General features: G+C 46.8%; 2 protein-coding genes across 2 annotated transcripts; one reads left to right on the top strand and one right to left on the bottom strand.

Annotated features, from left to right (window-relative positions):
* Positions 1-804: 804 nt before the first annotated feature.
* On the bottom strand, positions 805-1,764 carry LOC104081797 (olfactory receptor 1020-like). The gene has a single exon (XM_009584669.1). It carries the CDS (start codon positions 1,762-1,764, stop codon positions 805-807), a length of 960 nt encoding a protein of 319 aa, XP_009582964.1.
* Positions 1,765-6,133: 4,369 nt separating this feature from the next.
* Positions 6,134-7,087, top strand: LOC104081796 (olfactory receptor 1020-like). Its single transcript, XM_009584668.1, has one exon. It carries the CDS (start codon positions 6,134-6,136, stop codon positions 7,085-7,087), a length of 954 nt encoding a protein of 317 aa, XP_009582963.1.
* The last annotated feature ends 4,443 nt before the right edge of the window (positions 7,088-11,530 follow it).

Here is an 11,530-nt window from a genome sequence, read left to right as displayed (position 1 = left end):
GAGTGAGCGAGCGGCTGGGTGGGGCTGAGCTGCCGGCTGGGGTTAGACCATGACAAAGATGAATGTAAAACACCACTTGAAAGGAATGGCAGGGCCCTGGACGCTATCACTGTGCAGAAGTTGTCCTTAACACTGGGCACGGTTCGTTGTCCTGTATTTTTAATTACATTGCCTACACTTTCTTCCTTTAAATGAAGATGAATGCTGAAGGGTGCAGCCTGGGAAGGGATTCCCCTGGATATTCAAAGGTATAACTTGAGATCCTGACTCCCACCAGCTTTTTCGCTTTTTAAGTCAGAAACAAATGCGCTGTATCTTTTCAAGCCTTTTATCTTACTTTTCTCCAGCAAGCAAATTTTAACATACACTTACACTTCCCAAATGTTCCCTCCCACCCCAGCAGCTTAACTCTAATAATAACTTGCAGTTAACAGGGAGGAATTTTATTGGAGTTTAGGGATAAGGTCAATAACATTGCAAGAAAAATACATATTTATCAGTGAAAAAAAGTTATAAATCAAGAAAACTATGATTCATGCTTCCTGTGAGAAAGAGAAGCCTGGAATAATTCAGGGTAATTTATTCCTACAGGCTGGTGACTGCAAAGTGAAATAAAGCTTGAGGCTCCCACTCCTCCTGGGTTCCTTCAAGGAAGATGTGATCGTAGGGTCTGTTTCTCAGGGCTAAGTGCTGTAATTCACTTTTGTGCAGAAACTGCGGAAGAACCTACATAAAATTGTGAGGATTAGGGAAAAATCCAATTGTTTTAATCCATCAGAGGCTTCCTCACTTAAGATAAACCGTTCACTTCCTAGCTGATACAACTCTTTTATGTTGACAGCGGTTTAACATCCTTCTCCTGCACTTGACCAGAGCACCCTTCACCTCCTTGTTCCTCAGGCTGTAGATGAACGGGTTGAGCATGGGGGTGACCACGGTGTAGAAGATGGAGGCCACCTTATCCAGGCTGCTGTGGCTAGACGCAGGTTGTAGGTACATGAAGAATATTGTCCCGTAGAATAAGGAAACAGCCGTCAAGTGGGAGGCGCAGGTGTTGAAGGCTCTGGACCTGCTCCGCCCTGAGCGCATCCTCAGGACCGTGCGGAGGATACAGAGGTAGGAGAGCAAAATGATCGCGCTCGTGCCCACCGCGTTTATGGCGACAAAGGCAAAGATGACCATCTCGCTGCCGTGGGTGTCGGAGCACACAAGCTTTAGCACGGGGCTGACGTCGCAGAAGAAGTGGTCGATCTGGTTGGGTCCACAGAAGGAACCCCCGAACGTGCAGCCTGTGTAGATGACGGCACTGAGAAAGGCGACGGTGTAGGCTGACGCTACCAGCTGCCGGCAGACGCGGCTGGAGATGACCGTCACGTAAAGCAGGGGGTTGCAGATAGCGACATGCCGGTCATAGGCCATCACAGCCAGGAGGTGACACTCGGCAGTCGCAAAGAAAGCGAAGCCATGGAACTGCGTCACGCAGCCAGCGAAAGAAATGGTTTTATTCTCCGATAACAGGTCTGCTAGCATTTTGGGGGAGATGACTGTGGAATAGCAGACGTCAGCAAATGAAAAATGGGCGAGGAAGAAGTACATGGGCGTGTGGAGGCTGGGAACCGCCCACACCAAGACCATAATCCCAACGTTCCCCACCAAAGTGACAACGTAAATCGAGAGAAACAAGCCAAACAGAGGGGCCTGCACACGTGGACTGTCTGTAATTCCCAAGAGGATGAATTTAGTCTGCGTGTGATTTCCTCCCATGGCCGGATGTTACCTGCTGAGGCAAAAGGAAGAAAAATATCAAAATTGTAAAAAAGAGTTTCACTTTTGGACCATATTGCACTCCAGTCAATCACCAGTTTCACTGCCATATTTTGGTATATTCTACTATATTTTCTAAACCCCACTTGTGTATGTTTTTTGTTTTTCAGTTGAGGTACTTAGAAAAGATCAAGGAGTGAGTTGAAGCAATACGAATGGCGATTTTGTTTTTCTATGCTTGAATACTTAAAACTCTGGATTTATTTACCATGTGTGTTTTCAGGTTTAAGAAAAGAAGCAGATCTTTACTCACTTTCAGTTTGAAAGAAACTTGTTTCAGAAGACACCTCAGAGGAACCTCATAGGAGTGCACGGAAACCCGGAGCAAGAGAAAGTCACAGTCCCAGAGAAATCACGGATTACACAATATTAATGACCTCCGGACACTTTCCTTTGGCTTTTAATTATTATTCCAGTCTTCAAATCACATTTATCAAACTATTATATATCGTTCACAATGGATAAAATTCACATTGGTAAAATCATGATTGAAGCATCCTAAAACCATGGGATTTAAGTTAAGATGCTTACTTGAAAACTGAGTTAATTTTAAGGCGTGCTGATTCCAAAGGCTGTTTTGTTTATGACTGTATTCTGCTGACAATTTGAAATGTTGCATTTCTTTATAACAAAATAAGACTCATCCTTATTTAACACTTGCATCAATCAGTTCACCTCGCTTTAGCTGCCTAAGTAAAAGAAAAACAATTTGCATAAGCCATTACTCCCTCTTATTGTAAAGAAAACCTACTTTGGTAAGGCTGTTTTCCGACAGAGCCCCAAAAAAGAGACATGAGGACATGAAGAAGAAAGCCCACTGCCTAAACGCAGGCGAGGCTCTGCGTTGTCTTGGCGTTAGGGCTCCTCCTGCGCCTTCGCTGCTATCGACTGATGGGAGCCAAGGGTTTATCCCAAATGCCGCAGAGAACGTCTCCGCGTCCGCGTAACCTCTATTAACCGCCTGATGTGAGGAGAGATGTGCTCCTTCCCAGACTCCAGTAGTGGAGCTCGTGGGTGACGGGGCTGTAAATACGGTCCCTGGTGCTCTCCTGGGAGAAAGTCCCCAGGGCTCCTCGAGGCAGGGTTTACCAGAGGAAAAAAAAAAAAGAAAAGGCAAAAAAAAAGGGGTGAAATGCAATTCTGAAAGCCATTGTGCTGCTTCGGGTATCGGAAAGACATCACGTGGGTGAGGCATCGCTGAGCACATACACAGCAGCGGTGATGACCAGCTCGTATGATGCTTCTGGGATACTTGTGGACCATGCAAAGGTTTCGGTCTGACCTTGCCGACAGAATGGAAATGAGTTTAGGGACATTTCAGCCCTTTCAGAGGATGCACAAATGGTTCAGAAAGCACAACTGACTCTGGAGCTGCTGATGTCCCTCTGTGGACGCTAGACAGCCCAGTTTTCCGGCAAGGGTGGGATTATCCACGTTTAGGTACCTATGGCACGGATGTCCACACCTGAGCTGGTGGCTCTGGGCTTCCACCATATTCAATGGTGAGAAATGGGCATTTTCAGGCAGTGATAAATCTCTCCCAGAGTGAACTAACAGGCCTTAATGGCCCTGAGCAGCCTCACCTGGGGCCTCCATCCCCACCCTCTGCCCATTGGCCCATGAGCTCTATTTAAGCTCAGCCCAGGGAGCTTGCTCCTCTCTTGGGTTATGCTGGAGGAGTGCTGGTTTCCAGTTGAGCAATGGGTGTGCGTGCCTAGGGACTCCTTTGACCCGCCCTTTGCTTGATCATGGACCTGCCTAGCAATTGCTGGACCCAACCCTGACCAGGGGGTGGGCTTGCCTTGACCTTGGACCTACCTCATCATCACCAACTTCTTGATGGTCTGGAGCCTTGGCTGAATTTGGCCCAGGTCTCTGGGTCCACCCTACTCGCCTTGCTCAGTGACTGTGGCATGGTCCCCTGCACACCATCGTGTCCCCCTTGGCTCTGTTTAAGAGATTGAAGAGGACAAACCCCTGCGGCACTTGCCAGCCTCCAGGCAGAGTACAACCCACCACCCATCACCCTCTGCTCCCAACAGCCCAGCCAGTGCTCCCTCCTCTGGCAGTCCCTCTCCATCCAGACCAGGTCCCTCCATGGGTGCCATGGGAGACAGAGTGAAAGAGAGTAATAAATCTCACATTATATTCAAGTATTATTCTCTGTTCCTTAGGACCTCCTCCATTTCCTAAGTTGATATTAGGGTTATGGTCTTTGGTAGGTTGGCAACATTTTGTTCGGGAAATGGGTAGAGTATTCTTCAGGATTTTCAAGGCTTAGGAAAGATTGGTACAACTTTCCAGGCCGAGTGTTTCCATAGCTACGAGATGCTGAGATGCTGTTTCTTAATAACCTCACAGCAGTTTCTGATCTCGGCGTATTCTGGCTCCCAGAAGAGAACCCATCTCAAGGGTTAAGGAGGTAATAGCTCCAGACCTCTAACTCTTGAAATCACTAAGGGAACTTTCCAATTATATCTGAAGGGGAGAAAAAGCAAGAGTGATTGGCATGGGGTGATGTGCCCAATGAGGCTCTTGGCAGCTTATCCCAACCCTCCAAGCTGGAAAGCAATAAACAGTCAAGACAAGAGCCTCTGGGAGACAGAGCCACACATGGACATCCACCACCATGTAGAATTAAGAAACAGGGGAAGAAAAGAAGGCTCGGAATAAATTTGCTCCCCTGAAGCTCTGCTTTATAAAGGTGGAAACATGAGGTTTTTTCTTAAGGCAGTGATGATTCTGTGCAATAGGGTCATGCAGACAGGTAAGAAGGCTCTGATTAGAGGCAATGCCAAAGAAATGTAAGAGTGATTGTCACAAGAGCAAAAATTGCCATTTCTCGTTGAAAACATATCCTTGCCTACTGGTAAGAGTTATACTGGGACAAATACATACATGTACAGAGGAAATCTTTAGTACGTCTTATGTGTTTACCCTCTCCCCAGGCACAATCCTTTTGGGGGACATGTTAATTATTTTATCCTTTTTATGGGATGAGCACACACTTCCAAGTGAATTTAATAGCGTCTAATTTTCTGTATTGTTATTCCCTAGTTTTCGTCAGAAGTAGAAAGGTGCAGATTCTGTCTGTCTTCTGAATGGTCTCCTTGGAGAAACTAGTAACAAAGGCAGGCGTAAAAATAGTTCAGACTGGAAAAGGCTGGATCTTCTGCAGGAAACCAGAAGAGGTGGCATCTCAGGTACTGCTTGGGGGGATAGCGGTGGCACTGGTGGCAAAGCAAGAACGCAGGGCAGCGAGAGCCTTCAGGGTGGAGCGGAGGACTGGCCTGGGGAGCAACGCAGAAGCTGCAGTGTACCCCAGCCTGGCGTGGGGCAGACCGAGCACGAGACCGTCCGCCTTCCTCACGGAGACGGGGGGCTGCCCTGAAAGCGCTCTCAGATGTCTGTGGTCGAGACACACCGCTCTGTTACAACTTTTCCCGATAAGAAAATTTTACTTTCTAGCCTTAATTTGGCATGTTAATCAGTTGCTTGAAAGTGCTTGGGAAGTTAATGTTTGCTTGAAATGTAAGTCAAATGGTAGAAATAAAGGGCAGAGCACAATTTTTAGCAAGTCACCAGCTAAGCTGGAAGATATTGGAAAAGGAAAGATATATGCATGTGCCCTTCCCTCCATGTACGTATTCTCATGAGGTGAGAGCAGTTATTGAAATGCAGTTTATTCCCCAAAGTAGCCATTAACTTTGTAAGCAATCATTTGTTTAAAAAAAAAAAACAACCCACATTTTTGTTTCTGAGCGCTTGGAATAAGAAGCCCTGAGCAACAAATTCAAACCTTGAGCTACCTGGGATAATAAAAAGTCTCTGGGACGTCGTCAACCTGAAAAGCAGAGTGAACGCTAATATTCCTCTAGCTTGTGTATTTTCAGAACAACCGTTACTGAATGTGAGCTGCTCTTCCCTTAATGTGGCAAAAACCGCAGACAGATCGAAACAACGCAGGCAGTGAAGGCCACGGTGATGTCCAAGGGAAAACTCGCTTTGTGGGTTTCGTACTTCTTTCCTTGAAATCAATACCTGAAGGTAGAAGGTATCTTCAAAGCTTGATTTAAGAGCTCGAATGGCAGATGTAGTCAGGAGACGAGGGTCCCTGCATGGCCAGGTGGTTGTGGACCAACTAAGCATCCTGCCAGGGTGTCTGGCAGTGTTTCATTAGGAAATGTCTTCCTTATCTACAGAGCACAGGATTAAAACCCAGTAATAATTAAGCAAGGGATTAAGTCATCATAACTGATCTCATGGAAATCACCTCCCTGCCTGAGAGCTGGGAGTCTCTGGCACACTGATGGCTTGGGAAAACTGGACTTCAGTGACAGAATTTGTTTTCAAGGGCTTCACGGATCGCCTTGATCTCCAGTTTACCCTCTTTGTGGTTTTCCTGCTCACCTATGTCATCACCGTGGCGGAAAACCTCGGCATCATCGCTGTAGTCCAGCTCAATTCCCAGCTTCAAACCCCCATGTACTTCTTTCTCAGCAACTTGTCCTTCTTGGACCTGTGCTACTCCTCAGTTGTGACACCCAAAATGCTGCTGCACCTCTCATCGGAAAGGAAGACTATTTCTTTTGCTGGCTGCTTCACACAGCTGTTCTTCTACGCTGCTTTTGTAATCGTGGAGTGTTACCTCCTGGCCGCGATGGCGTATGATCGCTACGTCGCCATCTGCTACCCGCTGCGCTACCCTGTCGTCATGTCCAAGAAGCTCTGCGTTTTCCTCCTGGTTGGGTCCTACGGGGTTGGGTTTTTTAATTCGATGGTGTTCACAGTGTTTGCGCTGAGGGTGTCCTTCTGCGGCCCCAACGTCATCGACCACTTCTTCTGCGATGGGCCACCACTGATAAAACTGGCCTGCTCCGATACTCGCCTCAACCAACTGCTGCTACTTGCTTTTGGGGCCTTCAACGAGGTCACCACCGTATCAGTCGTCCTCATCTCCTACGGCTGCATCCTCTTCAGCATCCTGAGGATGGGCTCTGCGCCGGGCAAGCGCAAAGCTTTTAGTACCTGTGCATCCCACCTGCTGGTCGTCACCATCTTCTACGGGACCCTTCTCTTCATGTACCTGCGGCCCAGCTCCAGCTACTCCCTGGGCAGGGACAAAATCATTTCTGTCTTCTATGCGGTGGTGACCCCCATGCTGAACCCCCTAATCTACTGCCTGAGGAACCAGGAGGTGAAGAGTGCTCTGAAGAGAGCAGTGGGGAGAATAATTATTTCCCTGCTAAAGGCAGGGAAGTAGTTTGACATTTAGGCAGTGATGGGAATGGGGTCTGTGTTTTGGGGTCTTTTTGGAATCGGAGAGGAGCTGTGATAATTCTTCTGAATATTATTGTCCATTTTGTAGTCTGGCTCTATCAATGTGGGATTAATTTGCTATACATTTGCCTCTAGATAGTGCATTTCAGAACAGGAGAAATACCTACTCATTGAAGAACCACCGAAGGTCGATTTGCGAGGAAATGTGCTAACATGTCCAGATTGTTTCTGAATATCTGGAGGCAAGCATGTGCTGGGTTTTCTCATGGACCTGCCATTCCTTAGGCAACCCCAAAGTCACCTCTCTCTTGAAGGGAAATATGATGACAAGGCTCAGCCCTGTAAAAATAACACATTTGTGAGACTTCTGCTGAGGACTTGGACCATTTTCTTCTCAGCTGTCTTTAGCCTGAGCCTACTCATGGTCACCCTCTCCTACAGTTTGGACATCATTCATCATCGCAGTGGACTACATCCCTGGCAAGAGCTGTACCTCTTCCGGCCATGAGGTGGGATCTACAGAGTTAAGGTGAACTTCAGTGCTTCCAGGTAATCCCCACGACAGATGGGAGCACGCAGGAGAACACCCAGAGCAGACCACGGAGGCTTGGGTGGGAGAGGAGGAAATGTTTCCCTAAAGCTGCAGAAAACAGGGAAAATTGAGAGGAACTTCTCCGAGTCCTCCTCTTCCACAATGATCCATCAAAGTATGTTCAAAGGTATTCTGAAAATCTGCTGCTGCACTTTAATCCTTCCGAATGCATTTTATAGTGAACAAATACTTCAAATGATTTTGTTAATACACAACATTAAGTATTGCACGGTGACAGTTCCTAAATGTACTGTTTAGTGGAATTTTTCAGTACATATATTCCAACTTAAGGATGTACAGTAAAGCCATGGTGCATTAGTTGCAATAAACCTAATATTTCTAATTTTTTTCTCTCATTTTCTCAAAGCATGTAGTTATCTGTATCCAAAAGACCATTAGCTGTGGGATTTAACAGGCCAAATGTGAAGCTTAATAGGTAAACATTAAATCTGATCTTAGTGTCCCTCCCTAGCAGGAAAAAAAGACCCTGATTCTTGTCAAAATAAACATGGGAAATGGCTTGGGCGAACTATGCTGCATAAAGACACGATGCTGCATACAGGAAATGCGGCATGGCGCTCTGACGTATTTAACTTCAAGGCATCTGAATTTAGGGTGGCTGAAACCCACCCAGCCTGTGGTCGTGTCACTTCCACATGGCAGATTTCAGTTCGTATACTATTTTCATGGGTTTTTATTTGCAACTCCTCCTTTCCCTTTCTACCTCCATTACAAAAGGAAAAGGAATAGGCCAAAAATACCCTCAGATGCAGCAACACCCAACACAGCTGATACAAGGGAGATGAAGAACTTGGTGATAAACATTTCAAAGGTTTATACCTAACTACCTGATAACTCCTTGTGTAACTGCTTTCTACAAATTGTTTTTCCTTCTTTGTCATTCTTTTGTAAGAAACAAGAGAAGTTTCTTTTGGAAATAACTGGAATGCGTGGTTTTATTTACCGTTTCAAGAAGGAGGGGGTGTTTTGAGTTGTGCCTGGAGGATTGGTAATAAAGTGGGAACAAATGTGAATCAGTGGTGAAAGTGTTGGCACAGAAACTCCCCAAATATAAACCCTGCTGTTAAAATATTGCCATTCATAGAGCTACACCCAACCAAAACACCCCTCTGGGGTCAGCACAGCTGTCTGCATTGCTCTTCTCTCAATATTTGGGTTCACTGGTGCAGGTGCTGGTCTGACACTGGTTGTACTGGCTCTGGTCTCTGGTGCCATTGAAGGTTTTCTGATGGCCTCCGTGCATTGCTCTTCTCTCAATATTTGGGTTCGCTGCTGCAGGTGCTGGTCTGTCACTGGTTGTACTGGCTCTGGTTTCTGGTGCCATTGAAGGTTTCCTGGTGGCCTCCAGCTGCTCCTCCAGAAGGTCATGGGTTCCTCTAAGTCCTGTAGCGTTTCTGCCAGAGCCACCCCTTTGGCCAATTGAATCACACCGTTGGAGTTCACGGACTGGAAGAGAAGCTGGGACACCTGTAGCTCATGTGTAGGTCCATAAGTCATGCTGACCTGGAGCAAGGTGAGCCTAAACCCATCCCATGTCTCCATCTCTCAGCCAGTCCTCTAGGCTCTCAGTAACACTGATGGAGAAATTGTCCGTTCACGTGACCGTGCGTGGGTCTCCTTTGGACGTGGCAAACCCTCCTCCAGGCTACACTGAGTCTATTGATCCATCTAATTCCACCTGAGATATCATAGGACACACGGACACAGGTCTGGCAGGTATGGCATAAAATGTAGGGAGACTTGTGCCCTGTCGGGGAGCAGGAGAGACGTATGGTGGGTCTCAGATAGTCCTGGACACCCACGTCTGAGCAGCTGAACCACCACCTTCATTGCTACTGGCTGCAAAGAGAGCCTAGGCCGTTGGCTCATATGCCTCGCTTAATGTTGTTGACAACTGATAGGTGAATAAATCCCATCTATGGATCAAATATGAACTGCTATTTATATGGCGACTCTATCCATGCTGTCAGTTTAATCTAAAAGCGTGGGCTTCTATTATTTAAAGGGAAAAATCAACTGCACTGAAAGAAACAGTGTGAATTGTAAACTCCTGAAAATGTTCCGGACACTGAAAGAAGCTGGTGTCTATTGAGTGTATCGAGCAGAGACGAATTACACTGAAATTACCATGAATATGCTATCAGTTTGCTGTCAGCAAAAAAAAAAAAAAAGTTTGCAGAAAGAACTGGATTAGCACCACCTCTTTTCAAAGCGGGCTGCGACTAGATGGTTTTGACCTTGCAATAGAGGTGGAGCGGCAGAATGACCTGGTGCTCTGCAAAAGGGAGGGAAAAAAGGGCAGCTGAGATATTCCTGGAAATATCTGGAGCATAGTAAAAAGGTTTAACGGACTGTCTATCCATCACGTTCTGACAGGTGGGTCCTGTATAGACCTCCCTGTTCTTAACCGTCAGTAGCCTGGAAGCCTTTCAGGCTCATTCATTGCCCGGAGGCTTGGGTCAGCCTTCAGCTCTGTAATCCCAGGCAGCCGCCCCAGACGTCCATCCAGAGCTAATTACCACAGCCTAAGCTGCTTGCAGTGGCTGTTTAAGACACTTGGAGTAAATTGCCCTTCGGATGTATCTTCTCACCTCCCCCTTGATTTTCAGAGGGGCTTGTGAAGAATAACTGGCGCTCATTTGGATCTCTACCTCTTCTGTCCCCTAAGGTTCCAAGTGTTGTTACAGGTTATTGATATTTCTGACAATAATTACCACCGGATTTTGCACGCCCCCGCACACCCAGCTAAGCCTTTATTAGCAGTTTAGACTGTTGTGACTCCCGTGGATTCTCATTAAGGAGCCAGCAGTACACAACCAAGATTCACTTAGAGACCTGGACTGCAGCCCAAGCCGTGACAAACACTTGCTCCCTGAGGAGGGGTGCCCGTTGCCCAAAGACCTGCAGAGAGACACATAAAAGCAACACATTGCTGCAAGTGAAGAACTTCATCCGATGAAAATATGCAGGAGGCTCTCAAACCCTCGGGAGAGACGTTCTCGCTTCTCTGGAAGCTAGGAGGATGGCTTCAAGGGTTAGTCCCCCAGATTTACTCTGCAGATATCCTGAGCCTGTAGCGTCATCCAAAGTGGAAAGGACCTTGCAGCTGGTAAGGGGAGGTGACCCCCACCCACAGGTAGGTGTGATCATTCCCCGAAAGGTCCAGGTGAGCTCTGCCGGGGCTGCCCTGCTCCCGTATAAGTCACTGCAGCAATATTACCTTTGGGGAGGCTGCTCTGATTTACGCCAGGTAAAGGTTTGCTCCTCTGTGTTGGTTAAAGATGATGAAATATTTCTGCTTGGGATGCACTCCAGTATTTTGAATTCTAAAGATCAGAAATCATGGTGCTTATGGTATGTTTAAGGAGCCTGGGAGAAGAAGAGAGGAGAACACTCTCAGGGAAAGATTAACCCACCCACTGACCCTGAAATAAAGTGATATTCACTTTAAAAAGTGAAGAACGTGCCTATAAAGAAATATTCTGCTGGTAGAGAATGATTCTTCAATGAGTCTTCTGATCCTGACGCTCATCTGGTGGGGTAAGACTTTTATTCTCATCTTTAATCCTGTAAAGTTTTAATTGTTTTATTCTGAACCTTCATGTTATCAGGGACAGAAACCTGTATTTCACATTTTCGTTAGGGTGAGCAGTTAAACGCGAGCTGAGTGAGTTTGGCCCAGCACAGCTCCGAGGTCCCATCTGTGGTGTTGACTCCTCTTCCAGCCGAAGGGAGAGGCAGGAGCTGCTGGGGTTTTGCCTGCTGAAAACGGGGTGAGAGCAGTCCTCGTGAGTGCCCTAACCACCAGGATGC

The sequence above is a fragment of the Fulmarus glacialis genome, unplaced genomic scaffold (genome assembly GCF_000690835.1).
Source record: "Fulmarus glacialis isolate BGI_N327 unplaced genomic scaffold, ASM69083v1 scaffold15289, whole genome shotgun sequence".
Classification (NCBI taxonomy): Eukaryota; Metazoa; Chordata; class Aves; order Procellariiformes; family Procellariidae; genus Fulmarus; species Fulmarus glacialis.
This window is presented reverse-complemented; position numbering and strand designations above follow the sequence as displayed.

What these genes read in the sequence shown, in the direction of transcription:
- LOC104081797 (XM_009584669.1), bottom strand. Translation starts at nt 1,764, where the DNA reads ATGGGAGGAAATCACACGCAGACTAAATTCATCCTCTTGGGAATTACA.
- LOC104081796 (XM_009584668.1), top strand. Translation starts at nt 6,134, where the DNA reads ATGGCTTGGGAAAACTGGACTTCAGTGACAGAATTTGTTTTCAAGGGC.